The 23,126-nt window shown below is 38.8% G+C and overlaps 1 protein-coding gene across 1 annotated transcript; it reads left to right on the forward strand.

Annotated features, from left to right (window-relative positions):
* The first annotated feature begins 18,080 nt into the window (after positions 1-18,080).
* zdhhc15 (zinc finger DHHC-type containing 15) lies at positions 18,081-23,084 on the forward strand. Its single transcript, XM_004073496.4, has 11 exons — positions 18,081-18,253; positions 18,551-18,577; positions 18,657-18,751; positions 18,835-18,955; positions 19,173-19,242; positions 19,443-19,475; positions 19,563-19,683; positions 19,803-19,935; positions 20,075-20,201; positions 20,752-20,870; positions 21,595-23,084. Exons 1-11 carry the CDS (start codon positions 18,136-18,138, stop codon positions 21,636-21,638), a joined length of 1,008 nt encoding a protein of 335 aa, XP_004073544.1. The 5' UTR covers positions 18,081-18,135; the 3' UTR covers positions 21,639-23,084.
* The last annotated feature ends 42 nt before the right edge of the window (positions 23,085-23,126 follow it).

The following is a 23,126-nucleotide window of genomic DNA, read 5'->3' on the forward strand; positions in this document are numbered from 1 at the left end:
TTCAGACCTGAAGACATGTAAGGCAGGTTTGGAACAACAGCAGTAATGGAAAAGTATGTCCCTGCTCTCTGAACAATGACAGTCCCAACACCCTGTTCTTTATTGTCAGCCGTAAATGTGAGTTCTTTCTGTAATTGGGAGGTTCTGTGGGACTACAGTTCAGTGCATTTAACAATTTGACTGACTCACAATAGAAAAAGGATCACAATCTGTTCATGTTGCTAAAATATATTTTAGAAAACTCCCTTTACAGTTTACATTTTGAAACTTCAAGTTTTACTCATCTGATCTAAAAAAAAAACAGTAATTTGTGCATTTTTCACACTTCTTTCCTGGTAATCTGCTGGTAAAATGTATCCCATATTAAAAAAGTTGCACACAAGTTCCACGTTTTCTCCCCAATGTCTCAATTCTCTTAATTTTTAGACAGATTGCAATGTATTTTGTTTGTTCATAAGCTTTTGTTGATTCAAAATTTCAATAGGGTCTAAATGTAAAGAGTTGATCAATTCTAAACACTTTCAGCAGCTTTTCTTTTGGAGAAATTTGTTGTTTGTTCCTCTATTTCTTAAAGGTACTAGTTGATTATAATCTGCTTCTGCCTCACTCTCAGTCTTCACTGTTAGATGTACTTCGTCCTATTGATAAGTTGAGAGTCTGAATGTAGCTGACAGAACAAAGCAGTAAATTTAAGCTCATGCAGGTAAAAAATATAAAATATTATTTCAGACTTGTCAGCAGGAACTGTGGCTAAGGCCTTGTTTACATGTGAAGCTACAGAGTGTGGTTCTTAGACTTGTAAAGAAAATAGCTGAAAAGGTACTGGATGTCAAATTTTAAGGTCATGTTTTATTATGTGGAGATAGTTTGTGCTCTTCATTATTGTTTTTTTTTGTTTTAATATTTGTTTCAGCAATAGTCCAGGGACAGTGGGGATTAGTGCATCTTTGAGCTGGAGTGCCTTCGGTTTCCTCTTCAGTGGTCGCCACAGCGAACCAGCTTCCTCCATCTAACCCCATCTTCTGCATCATCTCCAACACCAGTTACCCTCATGTCTTTGTTTATCATAAACCTCCTCTTTGGTCTTCCTCTAGACTTCTTGCCTGGCAGCTCTAGATCCAGCATCCTTCTACCAATATATTCAATGTCTCATGTCTGAAATAACAAAATAAAAAGGCTATTTAATATAAGTTTGAGTGTTTAGAGTTCATACCACACTCAAGTCTTTGAGCTGGAGCGCTTCTCTGCTGCATCACAGGGATGCAGATGTATGCAGTTCTCAGTGGAATCAGAGGGAGAGAGGAGCGCTTCTTTTAGTCACAGGCTTTATTTGGGCGGCTGGCAATATTCAACTCCCCTATTTCTGTAGCCAGCCTGTTCACTCATTTCCACACAGAGAAAAAAACTGAGCTTGTTACATGTAATTATTTTATCTTTTTTTTAACAGATGGAAATGAAAAACATCTCACAATTCTATTAAGATTTCTTAAATTTGTAACAAATTTCATTAAAATGTATTTATCAGAGTTTAGATTTTTTTTCACAGGAAATTTGGTCCTTAATGTTGGACTTTAATGTTTCTCCAAAGTTGTATTTTGATTACCCTCCTGAGGTCTTACAAAGTGACAGGGAAGTTTATCAGAAACCCCAAACTTACCAAATTAAGATGTTTCCACCTGCAAATGCTAAAATTGATACAACGTGAAGTTTTTTTTTGAATATTTTGCGCATCAAATGTGCTAAAATACCGTTTTCGGTTGCAATTTGGGCTGCTTGCAGTGGTTCTAGCTAATAACAGAGGTATCCGTGCTTTCTCTGACCTCTCAAACGGCCCACGGACGAGTCGAGTGTGACACACTTCTGTGTTCTGACTTTCTGGCTGATGGAGTCCAGCAGAAACGGAGAGCGGGAGTGATCAGCCGCAGGTGCAGGTAATCAGAGCAGCTGAACCAGATGAGCAATCAGAGAGCATGCAGCTGGAGGAGGCAGCAAACACAACCGAGGCAACACAAATGACACAACGTGAACTGAGAAAGGGATAATAATTTACAAGATCAATGCTCAAGAGAAACTGCTTTTACCCAGTGTGTGATATTGATTCATGCCTCCTTTTTATTTAAAAATCATTTTTATCATTACGCTTTTGTTTTAAGCTTGAATTTTGAATGGATATCAACAGGGAAGATATGTCCTAATATTTAGTTTCTATGAAAACTGGTAGAAATATTTTTCAATATTCTTGTAAAACTTGTAAAGGTTACATGCAGCTGTGCCTCCACTGATGTTCCCTCTGCTCCCTGTGCGGCTTGGCTGTTAGCTGAAGAAGGCTGAACAGCTTCTGTATTCACACACTCTATGTACTTCATACCTCTAAGTGTTAAATAACAGGTTAATTTGAAGTCATGTTTGCCATTATTGGAGATTTTACTTTTTAGGAATTTAATTTTAAAATATATGATCAAATAAAGTTGCTGGATTTCTATCTGTTTATGAAAAGACAAACAGAAAAAGCAGTGAGCGTGTGGGGTCCTGCTGTTGTACTTCTTAAACACCCTGAACGCCATAAAATGACCCTCAGCGGGGAGAACCTTCGCACTGCCTATCACTCCATTACCAGCCGCACCGCTTGACTCAGGCCAATGTGCAAAACAGCTGTGGAAAAGGCCTCATGCCTTTTCTTTAATAGACTGTCCCTGAAGAAATGTTTTCCCTGCTCTCCCCGTTTTTATCAGAAGTATGGAAATACCCACCCACTTCTGTCATGTAAGATTGGTTCCCCTCCAAGTATGACATGATGGAGCTCATCTGGATTGAGTTAGGGTGGGGCACCCTGTGGAGATAGAGTGGACAAGAATGTCATTACTGAATCGATAAAGCTTCATTAACATGCTTGGGACTTGTAGAGTGAAACAAATACAGTGAAACATTTTCTCCTTGTTAAAGGGGGACCACTGGAACTTTGCCTTCAGGTTTTGCCGGTCTCCCCTAGGCAGCAGGGCACCCCTCGATGCCCCCTGCAAACACTTGCTGCACAAGTCTCAGCAGTACTAATGTTCTCTTTGTTGCTGCGTGAACCATAAAGCACAGTTAGTTCTGTCACCCATACAGACTGAGGTCAGGAAACACCCTCTCCAAAAAAGAAAAAAAAAAAAAACACTCCCACACACACTAGGAAAAAAGAACGACCTTTTAGATCCATGAACGTCTTTTCTTCCTGCATTCATGTTTTCATTTGTGGCGTTCGTTATTGTTCTTTAATGCCATCATAAACAGCTACAGAGTTATTAACTTAATGGGTTGCACATTAAAGAAGGGGAATCTGATTCAATGCTTCAAAGTCATTTTAAACAACATGACTTGTTATAGAACTTTAACACAAATATTTATCCCTATCTTATTTTTATTTTTTGCTGGTAATGTTTGGCCTCACAGCATAAAGATCCTAGTTTGCATGTTCTCCACTGCGCCTGCCTGGGCTTTCTAAAAGCTGCACCGACTTTCTCCAACATTTGCACGCCAGTCTGACTGTCTGCCAAATGTCAACAGGAGTGAATGGAGCATGCACAGATATTTGTGTCTTTTGTCTCCTCTCCTTTTGGTGGCAATCTGTGTCAGTTGAGATAAGCACCAGTGACCTCCAACGAGGTTAAAAACAGGTATAGAAAACAGTCATATACAGTTGGAAATTCTTAACTGAGGCAAGTGTATGTACAAAGCAAACAATAAACATCTGCATCACTAACACAGCACTGTGCAATTTTACCATAGACTGATATTACAAACTGTAAAATTGTATACTTTTTAAAATCCTTTTTGTTTCTTTTTGAGGGCTGCAATTGCTGCTTCAGTTGCTAAACATTTGTTGATTTTGAACTAAATGTTTCCTCTCAGTGGTCTCCAACCCTGTTCCTTGAGAGCCACTGCCCTGCTTGTTTTGCAGCAGCTTACCCTGCTTCAGTAATTTTATACAAATATATAATTCAAACATGAATTTGAAAAAAATTTCTTTAATCAAAAGGAAGACATTTATTTATATATCACTGTATTTTTTTTAAATCACTGTTTGAGCCAAGGATTTCTTTTAGATGGGGTAATGCTGTAATAATACCATAGCAAAATCGAATGTGGCACCCATTGATTTTACTAATGACAAGTTTGTGTATTTTGAAGGTGTGTTTTGGGTCATTACAGGTGATTAGCATTTGTTTTGTTTGTTTGTTTGTTTTGTAAAAACCTGGACATTTTTATGTGGTCTTACCAGCTCCATCGAACTTGATCTGCGATGTGTAGCGATGATTATTCTGATGATGAGTATTTTCTGTTACATAAAGTGTGATTCCTTTTATTGTTTATTGGAATGATGTATGAATGTGTTCTGAGGGATTACCAATCCGCCATTCCCTTTTTTTAACTTGATAAATGCTCTGCACTTTTTCTGAGAAGGACCGAATTATGGCAGCTAAACAAATATATTTACCAAATAAGGGTGGGATCAGCATATTTTGATTTTTCCTACTCTTTTTCAGGCAACAAATCAAACACAACTTGACCTCAATTGATAATCATCATCATGAATGAATCTAATGTAATGTGTGTGTAAACTGTAAACTGTGCATTACAGCAAAAAAGTATTTTCATGAATATAAGTTATTACACTGTCAAGAGGATGGCATCATTTTTTATCATCTTTTTTTTTCTAATCCTTTTTGTATCTGAAACGGGTTCGATACATCTGAGTTTTTTCATTTTTTATTGCAGTATTTAATCATTTAAGTGCTTGAAATAAATCAATAAATGACCATTGTCCATTGTCCAATTGCCATTAGACAAGGATAAAGTTCATCTGTATCCTTGCAGCTAAATCTGGTTGTGACATTTGTGTCTGGGAGGATTTTTTCAGGTCCCATCAGGTGGGATGTAGGCTCAGTGCAGCGTAAAGCTGACCTATCGGTGCTCACGGTTCATTGTGTCGTTTCTTCCTGGTGGAACCGTGATGGTTTCCTTTTGTCCTTTGGTTGCCGCAGCTGTAAATCCCCTGATGAATGACATTTGCTTTCTGAGCGACATTTCCTTATGAGAGATTTATTTGCGGAAAGATCTTTACTTTCTTCTTTAATCTCTTGAGTGATAATGCTTCTCGGCCTGACAGACTATATTTAAATTTGCCTCATAAAAGGGGATTTGTGGAAACACATGTTCTCTCTTTGCCTCTATGGTTTGCTGTAGCAGGAAGTTGCTCACCTTGAACCCCTGGTGGCTGTACAGGGAATTTTTGTTTCATGTAATCATTTATACGAGCAGACATAAAGACATAGCTGAAATAGCTGGCATTTTACTTTAGTCTTGTTTGATTATACAGGAGACGTCCTAATAAGAGTCATCAGGCTTGTTTTCCAGGCCGAGCTCTCAGGCAAAGACTCATCACACATGTTTTCTTCAAGCCGCCTTTGATACCATTGCATGGCAATCAGATTAATTGGCCGTAGCAACACTGATGAAATATTTTAGTGGGATAGAAGGAGAAAATACAGGCTTGGAAAACTGAATCAATATCATTAATCACAGACAGGAATCTGCCATTAATGCTGTCTGTTTTCTATTAGAGGCCAAATGCAGACGTCACCCCGGCGTGACCCCAGCTGTCCTCGGTATGATCAAACAGCAGAGTTCTCTTCAGGGTGAGCTCCAGAGTTCACAGAAACCTCCATCATCTTCTGAAGGACATAATGACCCAGCCTCATGACAATCTGTCAAGTTTGCAGTGAATGTCACGGCACACACCTACAGGTGCAACTGCCGTCCTGACAGAGTGACAGAGTGACAGAGAAGAGTGGTGCTGCACAGGGGCATCTACGTCTGCTCTGCTTGTGTGGAGATTTAGAACAAAAATACGAGCTTTGATGGATGATGATATAGTGTTTTAAAGATTTAAATTAGGAAAGATCATTCTGTCTTGTCCTTTCCATTTCTTGAATGCTTCATTTGCTCAATAACATGAGATTAAGACAACATGCAAATAAAACTGGACCAAAAGTGTTCCACCAAAATTTTAAAAAACGAATATTGTTTAATGGAATGCTATTTTAAACTGTTGCTAATAAAAACTATTATTGACCGACTCCAATGAAAATTGCGTTTTTGGTGTTATTAATATGAACTTGTGGCATGTTTCTGATGATGGAGGACATACAGATAAGCTTAAAATTGCCTTTCTAAATATTTCTTCCTTCAAATTATTGTGAATCAGAAGCAGAGAAAATTATTCTATTGCAAAAAGTTTGTGGCAGTGATATAAGTGCTACAGTCGGCAGGCCACAAGCTCCACTCATTCACTTGCAAACAATTGGATCAAGTTACGCCTTCGTTTTCCCTGTCTGAGCTGGTATCGGGCTCAAAACTGTATGGCTGGATAGCTCCAATATTGCTCGCCATTTTTTGTTGTACTGGTGATGTTAGGGTGGAGTTGTGAGGGGCTGTGGGCCAGCGTGACAGCATGTAAACAGATGGAAGTTTGGGCTGGCTCCCTCCTGCCAACAGTCCGGCCCACAACTCAAAGGTGAATATCTAATGAACTACTGCCGCTCTGCAGAAACAACGATCCAGAAAATTATAGTTTTTTTTTTTAATTGAGGCTGAAAACAGCATAACCATAATTAAAATCCACTGAGAACGCTTTTTACAATAGATCAAAAGATGATCGGAGGGGGACTTTAATCTAGATGTTCTACAGTTTGGAGTATTTTTGCTTTAATTGATAGAAACAAAGTGTTATATTTTGTGACATCAGCTATCATCGTATGGATTTCCCTCATTTCTTGGTTTTTTTAAATTGTATTAAATAATAACAGTTTTTTTAAAAAGAAAATTGTGTGTAACTAGTCAAACAGGACATTTTATGTTATGTAAGAATCTTCAGCATCTGTCAAAGAAATACAATTTTGAAAACTGCCTTCAGACATACACATATGGAATAATTAAGTGGTAAAAAGTAGATAATATTTGTTTTAAAGAATGAGAATGGTAATACCTGTAACATAAAAGGCAGATTATTCAGTGGTTAATATGATTATTGAGAACCAGGACAGTAGCTGCACAAAGTAAGGAGTAAATAAAACAGAAGGTTAATTCTAAGTGAAGTTTCACATGTGTAAAGGTTGATTTTTTTTTTTTTTGAAAGACCGAGGCAAGAAGTGTGCAGTTTGATGGAAGGATGGCTGAAATGGGTCTAATCAAGTTGCTGTCCCACTTGATGCTTCATCCCTGCAGCCTTTTTAGACACTGCATGCCTGTTGCTCTGCCAGCGTACTGATAGAGGGAATTGCAAAGACCAGCGTAAATAGCAAACCCCCGTCTCTCGGGCACTTTCTCTTTTCCTCCCCTCCCTCAGCAATGCCTCGCTGTGATTTAGCACTTCTGGTTATGCCATATTTTTCTTGGCGCAGGATCCTGGACGGAAAATCCACTACAACAAAGTCCTTGTGGCGGCCCGAGTGAATAGATTTAAACTTTTTATGTGACTTTAAAAGATGGAGGAACTATTGCAGGTGACACCGGCACTCTAATTCCCCCATAATCCCTAACTCAACACAGAGCTCTTTTGCAAATGAGAAGTGTCTTCCACACTGTTTAATTCTGGAGCTCGCTTTTGTGTGGAGGCAGTGACATCATGAGTGGTACACATTCCCATTAACAGCCACCTGATGACATGTGGGCAAGTTGAATTTGTTGCCATGGAGATAGAAACACTGTGTTAAATACGATGCATATTTCTGCCTTTGGTGCCCAAATATCCACAAAGTTTTATTTTTACTTTCATATTAGCTCTGCAGGTTTTCTGTTTTTTCTAATAAAGAAATTATGCACTTCACAACACCAACATGACCGCAGCGGTGTCCTCACAAACCAGGCCAGAATGTTTTGCTGATAACATTAAGGTTGGTTTCACGTCCAAAAGAAGCGTGTTTCAACACGTTTAGTTGCTGTTCTCTGTCAATAAATCACACGTGTGTCAAGAACATTTTGTGTTTGCACTCTTAGAACAGTAATTACTTATCTTGTCTATAATAGAGCCTGGAATGTCATGCCATCGTAGGCTTTGAGGTTGCTGTGAGTACAGTCTGCAGGACTCAATGCATCTGTTTGCAGTGGGGATCTTTATGCAATTATTAACTGAACAAGAGAATTCAGTTGTGGGCATAACTAAATATTTCCAAGCAAAGAAATGTTTCTGCAGAGAACAGCTGGTCAGGCTGATGGATCCTGAAAATTGTGGATCCACGATGCTCATGAAGGCAAGAAAAATTGTACAGCATAAAATAAAATACCAACTGAAAATTGTACTAGGATTTATTAAAAAGGAAAATCCAAATTAGATCACTAAAATTCAATGAAAATAAGTAGTTTTGTTAACAAAAGAAGACCAAAATATGTATATTTTTTAACTTGTCCTGTCCAACAGCAGAACAAGCAGATCAAAGTTGAAGGCCTCCTGTGTTGGACAGATTTCACTGTTACAACAGGGTTGATTGATCTTCAGACAGAGTGTATATTTATATAAACCCCTTTTGTATTTGAGGCTAAGCTTTATTTATGATAATTCATATTTGTATGCATTCCTTGTTGGACCAGACGGAAGAAAAGAAGAGAGAAAGAAATAGAGTGGGATGTTAGAGATGAGGATAAGGGGTTAGAGGGGGGAGATGGGGGCAGTCAACAATATAATCTCAAGACATGAAAGTTCACACATCAACAAGTAGTCTGCACACAACTATTTACAGGTTGGAACTATATTCATACATTAATGATGGAAGATTTATCTCACAAGACTTATGCACACAGGCAACTACACACAGGATTGGCATTACCAATATTCTTGAAGAGGGGTGTAAAAACAATAACCATCCAAATTTTTGCAAAAGTGAATAAGCAGGTGGGTTAAACGAATGTGTGTTTCTTATGCTGTAGTGTACCTTGATGCTCCAGCAAAGGCAGGAGTCCTGGCACCCCCCAATTTTTTAAGAACATGACAAGTGTTTTTTTTTTTTTCCAGAAACGTTTTATTACATTTTTCTAAGCAATTTTAACAAGCATAAAAAAAATAACAAGGCATTAACTCATAAATGAAAAAACTATTTACATTTAAATATTTGTGTTCAAATTAAATAAAACATTTCCATACATTTAAAGCAGATTTTGTTAATGTGTTTTTGACATGTAGTCATCTAGTGTAGATTCACTTCAGTAGCAAATTTCATGTGTGCATTAAAGTACAGCTATTATACTGTGTGATGATGGAATAAGAATGGCAAACATGACATTTTTACTTTGACAAAAATATATTGACAGATCTTTTCTCCAGAGACCCAGGGAACAGCAGAAAATTAAAAAGGTCAAAGAAAAAAAGAGTTTATTCCCAAGTTTGATTGTTTTCAAGTGTTTTTTCAACTTTTAGAATTATTTTAACCTGTATGCATTTGTAACAATTTTTTATTTTAATTTATGACTGGGCTATATCTTTACACATTTTTACTTTTTGTTTTTTGGCGTTTTTATATAGTATTTGTTTTATTCACTTTTATGCTGTGTGTTCTGAGTCAGAACTAACAGGTTCCTTATGTTGTACAGGGTTCTCTTATGGTTGCTTTTGTTGAGAGTTCTTCGTTTTATTTTTTTTTCATTCCGTCTTATATTCTTTTTTCAAAGTTTACGTTTACATATGAACTCCAACATAAAACTTGTAAACTCTTTTTTAAGAACAAAACAGTTTTGAGAGTTGTTTTTTGCTCTTTTGGCTCCACATACCTTCTTTTTAACCTTTGTGCTATCCTAGGCACTTTAACATTGGGAGTTGGGTCATCTAGACCCACTAGACAGTGCTCTGAACCTTTTTTCTTCAATGATTTGTGATCTTCACTGGTGTCCATGGATTACATGAAATCTTTCCACCTTTATCCACCTTTGTCATGGTAGGAAGAACACGTCAAAGTAAGGGTGGGGTCATCTAAGATAGCACAAGGGTTAAACTGGCAGCATATACAAAAAAAGTTACAACTTTGTTTCGTTTTTACCTTAATTAATGACGTCTTCCCTTGAACAGTGAGTTTCTCGTCTTTTATTTATCGTTTTGCACTTCAAATTCAAATCTTTGTGAACCTGTCCGTGATTCATACAGGGTGCAGAGGACGTCAGTGACATGTGGCTTCTAACCACCTCCCAGTGGCGCCACACTTCCTCTGTTAATTTCCATACAAAGTTGAGTAAACTTGATCCTATTCTCTGTTTTGGTAACCCAGAGCCTAAAATAACACATCAGCAGAAATGAAACGTTTCACTTAACGTCGTTTACATCTAAGTAACTGTGCCACCTTTGGCTGCCTTCGCGCACCGTGCTGGGAGCTCTGCATTCATTTCTGAACCAATAAAACCCTCTCCACCGCCATATGCTTTTGATTTGCTCCCTGTACATGTATTCTTTTTTCTGCAGCAGTCATACGTTCATTCATATATTCAATTGTTTTAGTTGTTTAATTGAGTTTTCAACTTTGCATCTTTTTGTCCATCTCTCCCTTCTTTGTGATTTATTCATTCCCCTCTATATGATTTCTACTGAAACATGGAGACAAATCACTTCTAGAACTTTATGATAATGTCCTTTTATTTCAGGTAGATCTAGAAAAGAGATTAATCAAAGCGATCTTTATCACTCACTGTGGCTGCAGGAGTTGAGCGTCTACAACTAAACGTTCTGTAAACTGTAGTTTCTTTTACAATCTGGTACACCTTTGCGAGCAGGCTGAGTCGGGTGCCTGTTTTTGTTCAGGTGAGTGTAAGCTCTGCACTCCAAGGGAAGGTCATCAATCAAGCCGCAGCACAGGTGAAAATAAGTTTAGTCTCTAACAATGTGACTTTGTCATTTGCGCCTCTTGTGTAATGCGTAAGAAGTCTATTTATACTCCAGATGTTCCATATCATTAATTCTGAGAGCGATTGACTGATAGCAGTCATTCGGTGAGTGTAGAGGCAGAGCAGGATGTGTGAAAAACACCAGCGGTGGAAGAAGACTGATGACTTCCTAAGTAATCCTGACATAGATGTGCGTCAACGGGCCTGGGTCATCAGAACCCAATGAGGCTTTCCACCATCTGCCTCGCTGGATTCTCTGATGGACCATCAATGAGTAATCTTTATTTCTGGGTAAGTAGTTCTGAATAGTATCGGGGTGAGTTACAATCCATTTCTCTCTGCAGTAAAAAGTCACCAAGGGTATCAATTGAAACTCAAGCCTGTATTTTTCTGTGTTGTAGCCGTTGCTACCGTGCTGTTATCAAGGAAAGACAAACTGCAGGAAGTGGTTTTTTTTTCTCGTGGGGGGGGGGGACAGAGCACTTTTTCGTGTCTGTGTTTAATGGAAAACCTACTCAGCCCCAGATACAGCAGTGTCCTTGGGGGTAGACATAAAACAAAACACAAACACCATCTAAACCTGGGAGATGATAGACTTGCCAGCTGTCCTCTGTGGCCACTCTTGTTTTCTCTCTGTGTCTAACATGTGGCAATTGACAACCACTTCTCCTTCATTCAGTCAAAATCCATATTGAAACAACCATCTGCAGTCATGGAAAGTCAATTGAAGGCGATGAAAGTGAAGCCTATAAGTAATAGGACAACATTTTGCTCCGGGGGGAAAGGGTTATCTTCAGATTAGATGTTCCGAAAGTTATTTCCAGTGGCAACGGGATAAGTAAGTTTAGACCGGGTGCCGGGTGTGATTCAGCTTTCAAACAAGCTCTTGAAAGTGACAAGCCGGCAGCACTTTCCCTCTGATGCTCTACTTTAAACGTAATCCTGCGGTTAGACACAATGCTGTACTCTTTTGCCGAACAATGGAGCTGATGAAATGCATTTTCAGTGCAAATCCTGTCGAAATCAAAGCAATGAAAAGACCTCCGTGGAGGTCTTCAAGAAATCACAGAAATGACCCTTCAGCGCCTGACACGCACACACGGCAATGGAATTCCTTTGCTGAATAGAATCTATGTGGCGTGGTGACTGAAATTTCCATGATTGTTAAAGACACAAACAGGTCTCCGCCCTGATGTGGATTTATTTTCACACATGCTGGGTGAGGTGTCTGCAATTCCTCCTTGCCCCTCGTCATTGTTTTCCCTGCTGTTTCTGTGTGAATTTGAGGCACAGACATGGTCGGAGGGCTCCTGCTCCTCTGAGTGCAGCTCGCTGATGTCACAGCAACTTCGACAGCTTTCCAGACGTCTGCGCTCGGTGTGAACGGCGTTGGGCTGAGAAACAAACCTTGAGGCTCTGCAGTCGTCCTCAGAGTCACAACATGTGGCGGTATGACGTAAAAATAGGGAAACGCAATCACACATACATAATGCACCAATAACATTTCTTACAGTCATGTTTCAGGGTCAACAGGTTAAGTTTAGAGAAGGTTTTTTTGTTGAGCTAAATTACAAATGACATGTGTTACCATGTTCGGTAAAGTCGCAGCTGCACTGGTCTGCTTCTCTAATTACTCCTAAGCTTATGTCTGATTTTTGAGCGCATACCTTTTGTCTAAATGTAGGCAAGTCAAAACAGCAGCTCTTTGATCACATGGACCAACACCAATGACAATATCTTAAAATGTTTGCAGACCTTCCAATATGTGCTCTACACTGACTTCAAACAGATGCACTCATGATGAATTCCCTGCCCAGACGCAGAAGCATGCAGGGAATGAAATGGAAATCCTATCAAGCGCAATAATACATCATCTTGTACTGTTGGGGGAAAATGAAAAAAGACGGAGAGACAGATGCAAAGTACATAAACACAAAACAAACAAAGCCACTTCCTGACACACACACGGGATGAATACCTGTCCCAAGTGCTTAGCATCATCAGAATTCCCCGAATCTGCTGTGTAAAGAGCAGCACTGTAGGGCATTTGGCATAAAAATGCACATTTTCCCTCCAAGAAAACTGACACGACAGCACTCCGCATCTCCCTTTTGTGAACCTCTCCTCCTAACTCATTGTTGACCGTGCTCCTCTGGCACGTTTGTCTGACTCCACACATGACTTCTCCTCAAACGGGCTCTTCTCCAGCCCCGGTCTGTTTACGCAGAATGCCACCAGGGCGGCAAAGAATGCACTTCCAGCCCCATGTGCACTCACACACCTCTGACACCAGGAGTCTGCCTCAACCTGCTGATGCGCACTGTTGGTGTTTTACTTGTGCACATGGGTAAATGTTATGATTAAAGGCCCGTTACTATTTTGCTAGTCAAAATGACTTTGTAGTGGGGGGGTTTTGCTGCCGTGCTGACGGATGGATGGCCGCTCCCTGCCTCCAGTGAGCGCTTGAATGAGAGAGGAGCTGTCATCACAGGGCTGCAGACACCATTCCCTGAAAAAAAGAAGAAAAAAAGTGGTGGTGGTGGAGGGGGGGGGGGGGGGCAACTGGATGGAGAGCCAGCAATGGACAATGTGTTGAAGTGGGGAAAACAGTGGGGGGAGAGCATGCGTGACATGCGTGATGGAGGTTATTGTTGGGTGCAGCCCACCTCACACCCTTCTCCCAGAAGGAGACCTGCAGAGAGGGGAGTCTGCATGACGTACAGAGGGGGCTCTCTGTGACTCCATGGCTGAACGCTGCACTGTCCCCCGACATGAAATAAAGTTTCACAGCGTTCAGTAATGGGGAGACAATTACGTTGACTGTTACGCATGGTGTTGGGCAGTCACGTCAGAGGAGGACAGTTGAGGGCCTCTCTCTTAAAAGGCTTAGGTCACATTATGTACATTATTATAATTCTGCAGGAGTCCCTTAAGAATATTTAGTGTTAAATAACTCAGGTATTAATGAGTTCACATTCATCCAAAGCTTAGAACTAATTATAATTACATGATAGAGATGCTGGAACTGTGGCTGCCATGCTGCAAAAACAGTCTCACAGCGCCTCCTATGGGGGGCTACTGCATAAAGTTTTGATGTGAGAAACAAGTGATTTGCACTCATGACCATCCATCCTTCCAACCATCCATCTATTTTTTTATACCCACTTATTCCTAAAAACATTAAAGTGGTTAAGGCGATCAGTTAAGCCAACTGTTTGTTATTTTAATAACTATGCTACAGCAAAAAACAGTAAATCTGACACAGTTTGGCCACAGTTGCCTCTTTGGCTCTGCAAGCAGACAACACAAACAGGCTTCCAGTATTGATACAAGTCATGCATGCATTTCTTTTTTTTTCTAATTATATTTTTATTTACAAACTGCTTTATTGTTTATGAATTTTGGAGGTTAGGGGTTGAGGGTATTATCTTTGCTCTTGATTTTTTACATGTGAAATCTGTGCTTTGGTTATTATTTTGAAACTTTAAATTCATTCTGTAAAGCATGTTGTGCTAAATGTATAAAATGTGGTATATAAATAAAGTTTGATGTGATTTGATATAAAAGTTTGTCCATAATTTGGGATGACTGCATCCAACTGAGACTTTCAAGCAAGAGAGATTAAGATGAAGAAAGTTTTAATTAGTCAAAAGAATAAAAGGGTTTCACCATCTGGAGAGACCACGATGTGACAAAAAATAAAGCGGCATTTAAGAAGCTGAAAAACAATAAAGTTCCTGTTTAAAAATGATGGTTTAAAGCAAACAGTTTCTGCAGAAGCTTTTGGTGTTATAAAGGTCTGTCTTTCAGGTTTATCGTTTTTTTCATGTTACAGCAATTTGTGCTGATCTGTTTGAAAATTGCCACATTAATATGCGGCAGATGCATTTGATCTGATTTGATAATCAGCTCCAAAAACAGAAGAGAAAACCTTCTATGTAAAGGCTGGCTATCAACAACCCGAACCAAACCCAGTTTTTATTTTTTTTTTATGCCTCTACCTGAGAAGTGGATACCTTTAACACCTTCAGCTTCCACTCTGATGGGAGTTAATTAAACCAAGCTGTGAGAAAGTGGCTGGACTAGCTTCTGACCAGAAGACCATTGCATTGAAAGAAACCGGATTACCATAATCTACAAGTAGGAAAAAGTTATAGATTGACTGAAATGTAGAGAGAGAAAACAAATCAAATGAACTTATGAAAGTGCATGTTTTCTCACTGAGGTTGGAATGCAACTTTTCTCCTGTAACCGTGATAATGAAAAAGCAGGTGCAGAAAATGCCTATTTTTTGTAAACCCCTCCTTATTATTTGCTGCATGTAAAACAGTCATCGTTGTAAATGAAAAACTGCTCTCAACTGATCCTTCTGGTAACATAAAGTAAAATTAAAATAAAGTAAAAAAAAACAAAACAGAATTGATAATCTCTTTTTCACAAATACACACTGACTGGTTGTCTGAGTCCCCTGACCCCCTCAATAAAACAAAACTGAAGATTTCAGAGTGGCCTTTTCTTGTTGCCAGTCTAAGGCACACCTGTGCAATAATCATGCTGTCTAATCAGCATCTTGATATGGCACACCTGTGAGGTGGGATGGATTGTCTTGGCAAAGGAGAAGTGCGCACTATCACAGATTTAGACAGATTTGTGAACAATATTTCAGAGAACTGGTTATTTTGTGTATGTGGAAAATGTTTCACATCTTTGAGTTCATACCATAAAAAATGAGAGCAATAACAAAATGTTGCGTTTATATTTTTGTTCAGTGTACATTGCAGTGCAAATTAGCAGTGAGCAATTTCACTGTGTATAAAATGAAATATAAAACACTGTCAGGTAGTTTAATGAGGGAAGCAGGTTTTCATAGAAGAGTTATTCAGTTTTATTTCTACAGGATGGAAAGACCTTATGTGGTACTAAGTTCTTGTTACGGGGAGTCTTTTAGGCTAGGTGTCCATGTGCCCCTGTATTGGTCCAGGAGCTGATGGAGGGGAGTTATCCAGGGTGCTTCACAGTTTTTGAAGCATCCTTCTCTCCATAAAAAGTCCAGCTTCACTCCAAGTAAGTCCCTGGCTTTGGAGATCAGTTTATGCAGTCTGTTTGAGTCTGTAACCCTCAGTCAAATCACAGCAAACAAGATAAAGACCACAGACTTATAAAATATCCCCATCGTGGTTTGACAGATGAGCGTCAACAGGAAGTAGAGCTCCGGCTCTGATCTTTTTTATTGTGCTCCAACCCCAGTCCAGTTTTTTGTCAATGTAGACTCCCAAGTACTTGTAGTCCTTTACTGTGTCCACATTGACCCCCCTGGATGGAAACAGGGGACAGAGGAGACTTAAATTTTCTTCAGGTCCACCACCAGTTCCTTTGTTTTTGTGATATTCTATTCAGAGTAGAATATTTCAATGTTCTGGTATTTTAAGTAACTTAAAAAATCATTAGTACCAAAGATTGGAAATAAGCTTGACCAATAAACAATGTTAAAATGTATTGCTGATGAAAAGAAGAGTTTCCACAAGTTTAAGGCAAATCAGAAAATGTGCGTAGAATATTACCTGCTATGTCAAAGGAAAAGGGGAAACTGTGAGGTTCTACTTCAAAGTTTGGATGTCCTGTGGGCTGGAAAAACGATGAATCTGGGAACATGATGAGTTCAATTTTTTCTGTAGACTGAACAACATATAAATACCTCGTAGCTACATATGCTGTCAATAGACAGGAATACAGCACAACTGCTGCTCCGAGAGCCCACTTTAAAAATGAAAACTGTATTTTTGTTTTTACATTATTAATGTCTTTTGTCATCAATGTGATTTATGTTTAAATGTTTATCTTCTGCTCAGTTTTGCTGTGGTTCATAAGGAGTTATTTGATGCTTAAGTTGAGAACCTAGTTTAAAAAAAAAGGCATAATTTACACCCAAAGACTCAGCTTCAAACCTGTGACATTAATGGGAAACAGCTCACAATGATGTAAGTCATCTAGCACTGATTGGTGGAGAACGGAGAGTTTTTCTTTTTTTTTTAATGGATAATGGACTGCACCATCTCTCAGAGCTTCAATTCAAAGCTGCTTTGATTTTTGGAAGTTAAACAATTGGACACTATTTGATCTTGACCTTCCCTTTTCTTGTGAGGACGTGTGTGCACGGCCTGCAGCAGTTCTGAGCCCAAAACAATCAGAACTTGTTTAACTGACAAATGAAGTATGGTTGTTTGAAAGACTGCTAAAAGTGTTACATCATCCAGGTGATGTCCAGCTGGGAACTCTGCTCATAACTGGGCTTTGGATTAAAAATAACTTTAAATCCACCCATCATGCTTTGCTACTTAATTACAACTGGCTGTAAAGCGAGCCTTGCGTTCTTCTGCTCCACATTCTTATTTGCTCTCATCACAGATAACAATAGACTTATTTCACATTTGACTCATCAGAGGAATTTATCACAACTAAATTCAGCGATCTAAAGCAAGATGGTTTTTCTGGAAGCGAATGAAAATACGTCTGATTGAAAGGTTACCCATGTGTTACATCACATGGTGACAGGTTACACAAGCCCAGGTGCCATGGATTCTCTTCATTTCCAGTGTTAATGTCTTTTTGAAGTTTAGGCAAGCATTTCAAATACCATCTGCAGTTATCTGTGCTGTCTTTAGAGTGCTGTCTAAAGGATTTGGTGTAAAACCTGCTAAGTTCTTTCATTTGTAACAAACATGTTGGATCATATTTATTAGTTCTGCATGTGCATTTTAGGTTTACTGAGAAACGCGTTTAGATTTAATTAAATAATCTATTGTGGCGCAAATGGTTTGAAAAAATATAAAAATTTATCCATTGATATAAATTGTTTCGTGTCATTATTTTGTGTTTTATTCAATCACTTGCATTTTCAAATCACTGTATTTTTAAATGCACAGATACATTTTAGAGACATTAGCCTTTGCATTAAATCCAGATGTTTTCTTCAGTCAAAACTCCGTTTTTTTATCATTTTTATTGTAAAGTGCTTTATGTAGAGTAAACTGACTGTAATACTATTTTTAAAATAATAATCTGACAACTCAGCAATAATTTAGGCAAATAATAATAATAAAAATTCCAGCCGCTGTTGTATATTCCAAAGGTCTAAGTGTCCGTTGAATCGATCCCCGATGTCGCTGATGCGTCAGTCGCAGGAATGCTAGTCGATCGCAGAAAGAAAGCGGAGATTGGGGGGAGGACTGGAAGATGGCTCTCTCCAGAGGTTTGAGATGCTGTCAGAGGGTTTTTTCCTGGATTCCGGTTCTTATCATCACTGCCGTAGTGTTGTGGTCCTACTATGCATACGTCTTTGAGCTTTGCCTCTGTAAGTATGGGGGACTTTTCGGTTTTTCCGGGATTTCCTCTAAGCGTTAGCGTGTTGACAAAACAGTGACAGGACAAAAGCGGAAGTAAAAAGGTTTTCTGTGGTTGATGACACAGTTATTCGTTTTTATTTCGGATTTTCCTTGGGCTTAGTGTTAATTCCGAAAAAAAAAACTGTTTGGTTGTGGCTAGCTACAATCTTTATGGCTAGTTTGCTAGCTTAACTAATTATTTTTGTTGCACAGTAGCTTCCGCCAAAACAAAGTTTCCACTTTTCTTTTCTTTCTTTTCTTTGCAGTCACAATAACCAACACGTTGGAAAAAGGTACAATATTGTTGTTTTCCCCAAGTTTGTGCTCCAGTTTGTGTAATACCTGAGATTGTTTTCTGATTTTTCTGTACAGTGGCGTATCTGCTGGTGTTTCACGCCTGCTTTGCAATGTTCTCCTGGACATATTGGAAATCCATTTTCACCCCTGTAGCAGCACCATGCAAAAAGGTATTCTGACAGGAAAAATAACATAAAAAAAAATCCCCTTCCTGCTGTTGTTTTAAGCACATTTTCTCATATTTGTATCATAGTTTCAGCTGTCATACTCAGACAAGCAGCGATATGAGATGGAAGAGAGGCCGGACGCCCAGAAACAAATTCTAGTGGAAATTGCCAAAAAACTACCCATCTCCACCCGAGCCCAATCTGGAGGTAAGTAGTAATCGTCCAATAACCTTGGTTTAAAATCCTGGTTGCAAGTGGGTCAGGAATGAGCTTTTTGGGCTCTTTTGGGCATCTAGAGTAATCAGCCAATGTGTCTTTTTCATTAGTGCTGATTGCTAAGAGTTGCAGGCAGCAGGAAGTGTGTGATGGGCAATGCTCAGCTCAAATGTCGTCCTTTCAACTAGCCCCATCCTCTTGTCTCCAGCTATCAGGTTTTGTGACCGCTGCCAAGTGCTGAAGCCTGACCGCTGTCACCACTGCTCCGTTTGTGAAACGTAAGCTTCTCCTTCCTCCTGTCCGGTGCATTTGCAAATCAGTAAAGAGAGATATCTCTGGTGGACAGTGTTGCTTCGTTTGTATCTCGTCTCCTTCAGCGTGTCCGTTGTTTGTCAATCAATGCAGCAGATACTGTCAGAAAACACGGAAAAAGGCTGATCTTTTTCCCCAAAGATGATTATTTTTTCTTTCTTGTTAGGTGTGTCTTAAAAATGGACCACCATTGTCCCTGGTAGGTGAAAACTGATTTTTTGACAGGATTAAAACAGATCAGTGAAGAAGCTTTGCTGAACCCAGATTCTTCCGTTCTTCTTCTCAGGGTGAACAACTGTGTCGGTTTCTCCAACTACAAGTTTTTCCTTCTTTTCCTCGCATACTCCATGCTGTACTGCGTATTCATTGCAACAACAGTCTTTCGATATTTCCTGAAGTTCTGGACAGTAAGAATCCTTCCTTTTAATCATAATTTACAATAACGTGCAAATGTAATCGTCTGGGATCTTCTTAACTACTCATGGCTGTTTTTTGTATTTTATTTGTCTTGTTTGTCTTTTTGTAGGGAGACTTGCCAAATGGGCCTGCAAAGTTTCACGTCCTTTTTCTCATGTTTGTGGCGCTCATGTTCTTCATCAGTCTCATGTTCCTCTTTAGCTACCACTGCTGGTTGGTAGCCAAGAACAGATCAACATTAGGTACAATTTTTTAAAAACTTTTTTATAATGAATATCTACATATTTCTTCAGGGTAAATATTAAAAAAAAAGCGTTCTCATTTGGTTAGTAGTTTTGGAAAGGGTTGTTTTCTTATCTCCAGCTCTTTTTCCTTTTCTAGAGGCCTTCTCCGCTCCTGTCTTCATTGGTGGACCAGACAAAAATGGTTTCAATGTAGGGATAAAAAGAAACCTGCAACAGGTGTTTGGGGAAGACGTGAGGCAGTGGTTCATTCCTATTTTCACCAGGTGGGTTTGCTGTCGGGTATGGAGTCACAACATGCCAACAGCGACTGACGTTTTATTTATTTATTAATTTTTTCAAGCTACTATGAAAAACTACGGTGGCCTTGAAGTGCAAATCACATCAACCAATCATCCAACCCAAAAAACTATTAAATATCACAGCAACAACTAAAAAAGCAAAAAGAAAAAACATTACATTTTAGAAATCAAAGCAAAATTCCAGAAACCAGTTAAAAAAAAAAAATGTCCCGGGAAACAAAAGTCATTTCCAGAAATCACAATGAAACGTGATTTCTGTTCTCCTTTTCAATATTAAGCGATTTTTGCATTAAGTGATTTGTTGATATGATTTGCCCTTCATGGCCACCATAGAAAGCAAAATGCCACCACATCTCATTTTTAATCTAAAAGTTTTTACCAGATTATTGATGGGTAATATGTAGCTGGCAGCAAAAGACAAAGTATTTTTTGTCATTTTGTAAAGAGCACAAAGAAACTGGATACTTTGTTACTCATTTAAACCTTTAACTGTATTCCCGTTTGTGTGTGTTAGCCAAGGAAATGGCCACTACTTCCCTTTAAAGAGCCAGAGTTCTGAATCTCAAAACCCCCTTTTAGCTAATGAGGACTTGTGGGAGGAGTCAGATGATGGTTCTGAGGAAGGAAGCTTGGGTGAGTCAAATGTTGAAAAGTATATTCTGATGTTCATTGAAGGTTCATATATTTCAACACTCAATAGAAAACCGTTACCTATTTTTGGAAGTTAATGACATGACCGTTATGTTGGGTTCAGAGATGTAGAAATGCAAAAGGTGGCCTTAAAAATACCTTTTTTCCTGATGAGGCTGTAAACAGATTAATCTGCTAGCAGTTCTGATTTTATAGGCTTATTTTCACCTTTTAACATGCCTCAGAAATTAAATATATGCTAAGAATAAATTAAAACATGCTAAATGAACCCCTCACTGCTCACTTTTTGTGTTTCTTTATATCTCCACCAGCCACAGCAAGGCTTTGTTAACCCTGGTAACCTCTGATTTGAATAAACTTTCAATACTTTGGTCACTGAGTTTATTATTAGGATCAACCAAAAGGAAGTTGGTAAAAAAAAATTGCAGTGTTTCATTAGCAGATTGTTTTTTTGGTGCATTTTTGTGCACAAGAAGCTTAAAGGTGCATTAAATACCCGACCCAGGTTGTCCTCAGCAGAAAGAGCGGGGATACTATCAAAACGGCTTTCAGAATATCTGAAGTGTTGGTTTCAAACGCAGTATTCCATTACCACCTGGTGGTCAAATGAAAACACAGCTCGCAAATTCCCACCAAAACCTCTGAAGAAAAGGTTGAATTTTCACAATAAATGTATTTTTTTCTTTTTGTCCCCCTCCCATTGTAGTTGAGGACTTGGACCCCTCTGTCATCATAAACATGGAGGAATAAACAGACCTGATGTGTTCCACTAGATGAATGCATTCCAATTGTTGTGGAAGTTTGGACGTGTCCTGCTGGTGGCGGGGGATTACAACCTGGATTCGGATCCTCATCGCCAATTTTCCCGCAAACTTTCCCATAACGAGAAAAAACGGAACTCGCCGGCCGTAGCCAGCAGTAGCCTCCTCTCACAGATGGATCAACAGGAGTCTTATTTAAAGGAAAAGGTGTCCACAAAGACAGTGCTATTTATCATAGATGACGTCATGATGAAGACATGATGACGCTTTCTCCGCGATCTCGCTGAACAGATGTAAAGCTTCTGCAGGGTACTGTTCAAGTTGACATTCCTGTTTGGTTGAGTTTACAGTGTTGCCCCTTTGACCCTGTTCTTTGTGGGTTGATATCTGATCTTCCTAACACCCTTATCATTTTTTTGTGTGTGGGGGGGGGATTAAACATTTGACTGTATTATTTTTCCACCAACATAAGTGAATTCACTGAACTAACTGAACCTGCGCCTTACTGAAGTATTTCCTACAATGTATCCTGCATTTAAGCTAGTTTAGACTCACATTTGTAAAAGAAGCCACCATGAAGGTATTTCATTTCCATGAACTGTCAACAGCCTAAATTTATTAGGACAAGTTTAATAATTTCCACCTCAAACCTGAAGTCATAATTTTTAAGACTGGCTTTAACTTTTTGTGAAATAGTTATATTCTGATTATCAGATGTTCATGATATCATGCCTATTAACGTACTAAGTAACAATGTTTACTGTTTTGAATGATTTTTCTTGATATTTTCCAGAAATCATGCAGCTGTTCTCATGAACAAAAGCCTCCTCATCCACTGGTTGAAGTTATTTTCTGCAACATTGATTTTAATGTCGTGTTTTAATGCGTTTCTAGATTTTGAAGAATCATCCGAACTGTTGCTGAATTTTTATTTTTTTATTTTTATTTATTATTTTTTTTTTTATTTTTTATTTTTATTTTTTTTATTTGTTGCTGAATTTAACGAATTGCACTTCTTGTTGAATGCACATGAAACCTCCATGCGTCATGGAGGTTGTGTTTGTTTGTAAGCTGGGTAAGCCAAATCGAGTGCTGCTCACATCCAACAAAAGCTATTGATCGCAGCAGTCTGTTTTTCCACAGATAAGTGTTTTAAAGTGTGTAAAACTGTAGAGTAGATGTGAATGATGAGTGTTTTGTGTCGTCTTGTGTCTATTTATTACGATGTTCGGCTTTTCTTGTGTATTTGGGTTTACTTCTTCATTTCTGCTGCGGGCGGGCGATCTCTGTATATTTTGCTCCTCTTCTTTAATTTTAACTATTGAGAAAACGGAGGGACGTGTGGAGAAGAAGACGCTTGTCCAGGCGGGTTTGAGTATGTGGTGCTTCCTATTTTTCCAACGCCTCAAATCAATAAAAACCTAACACATTTGCAGTCTGTAAACAAATATAAATTCTTTATTGATCCATCAGTTGT

This window comes from Oryzias latipes, chromosome 10 (assembly GCF_002234675.1).
Source record: "Oryzias latipes chromosome 10, ASM223467v1".
In the NCBI taxonomy this organism is placed as follows: domain Eukaryota; kingdom Metazoa; phylum Chordata; class Actinopteri; order Beloniformes; family Adrianichthyidae; genus Oryzias; species Oryzias latipes.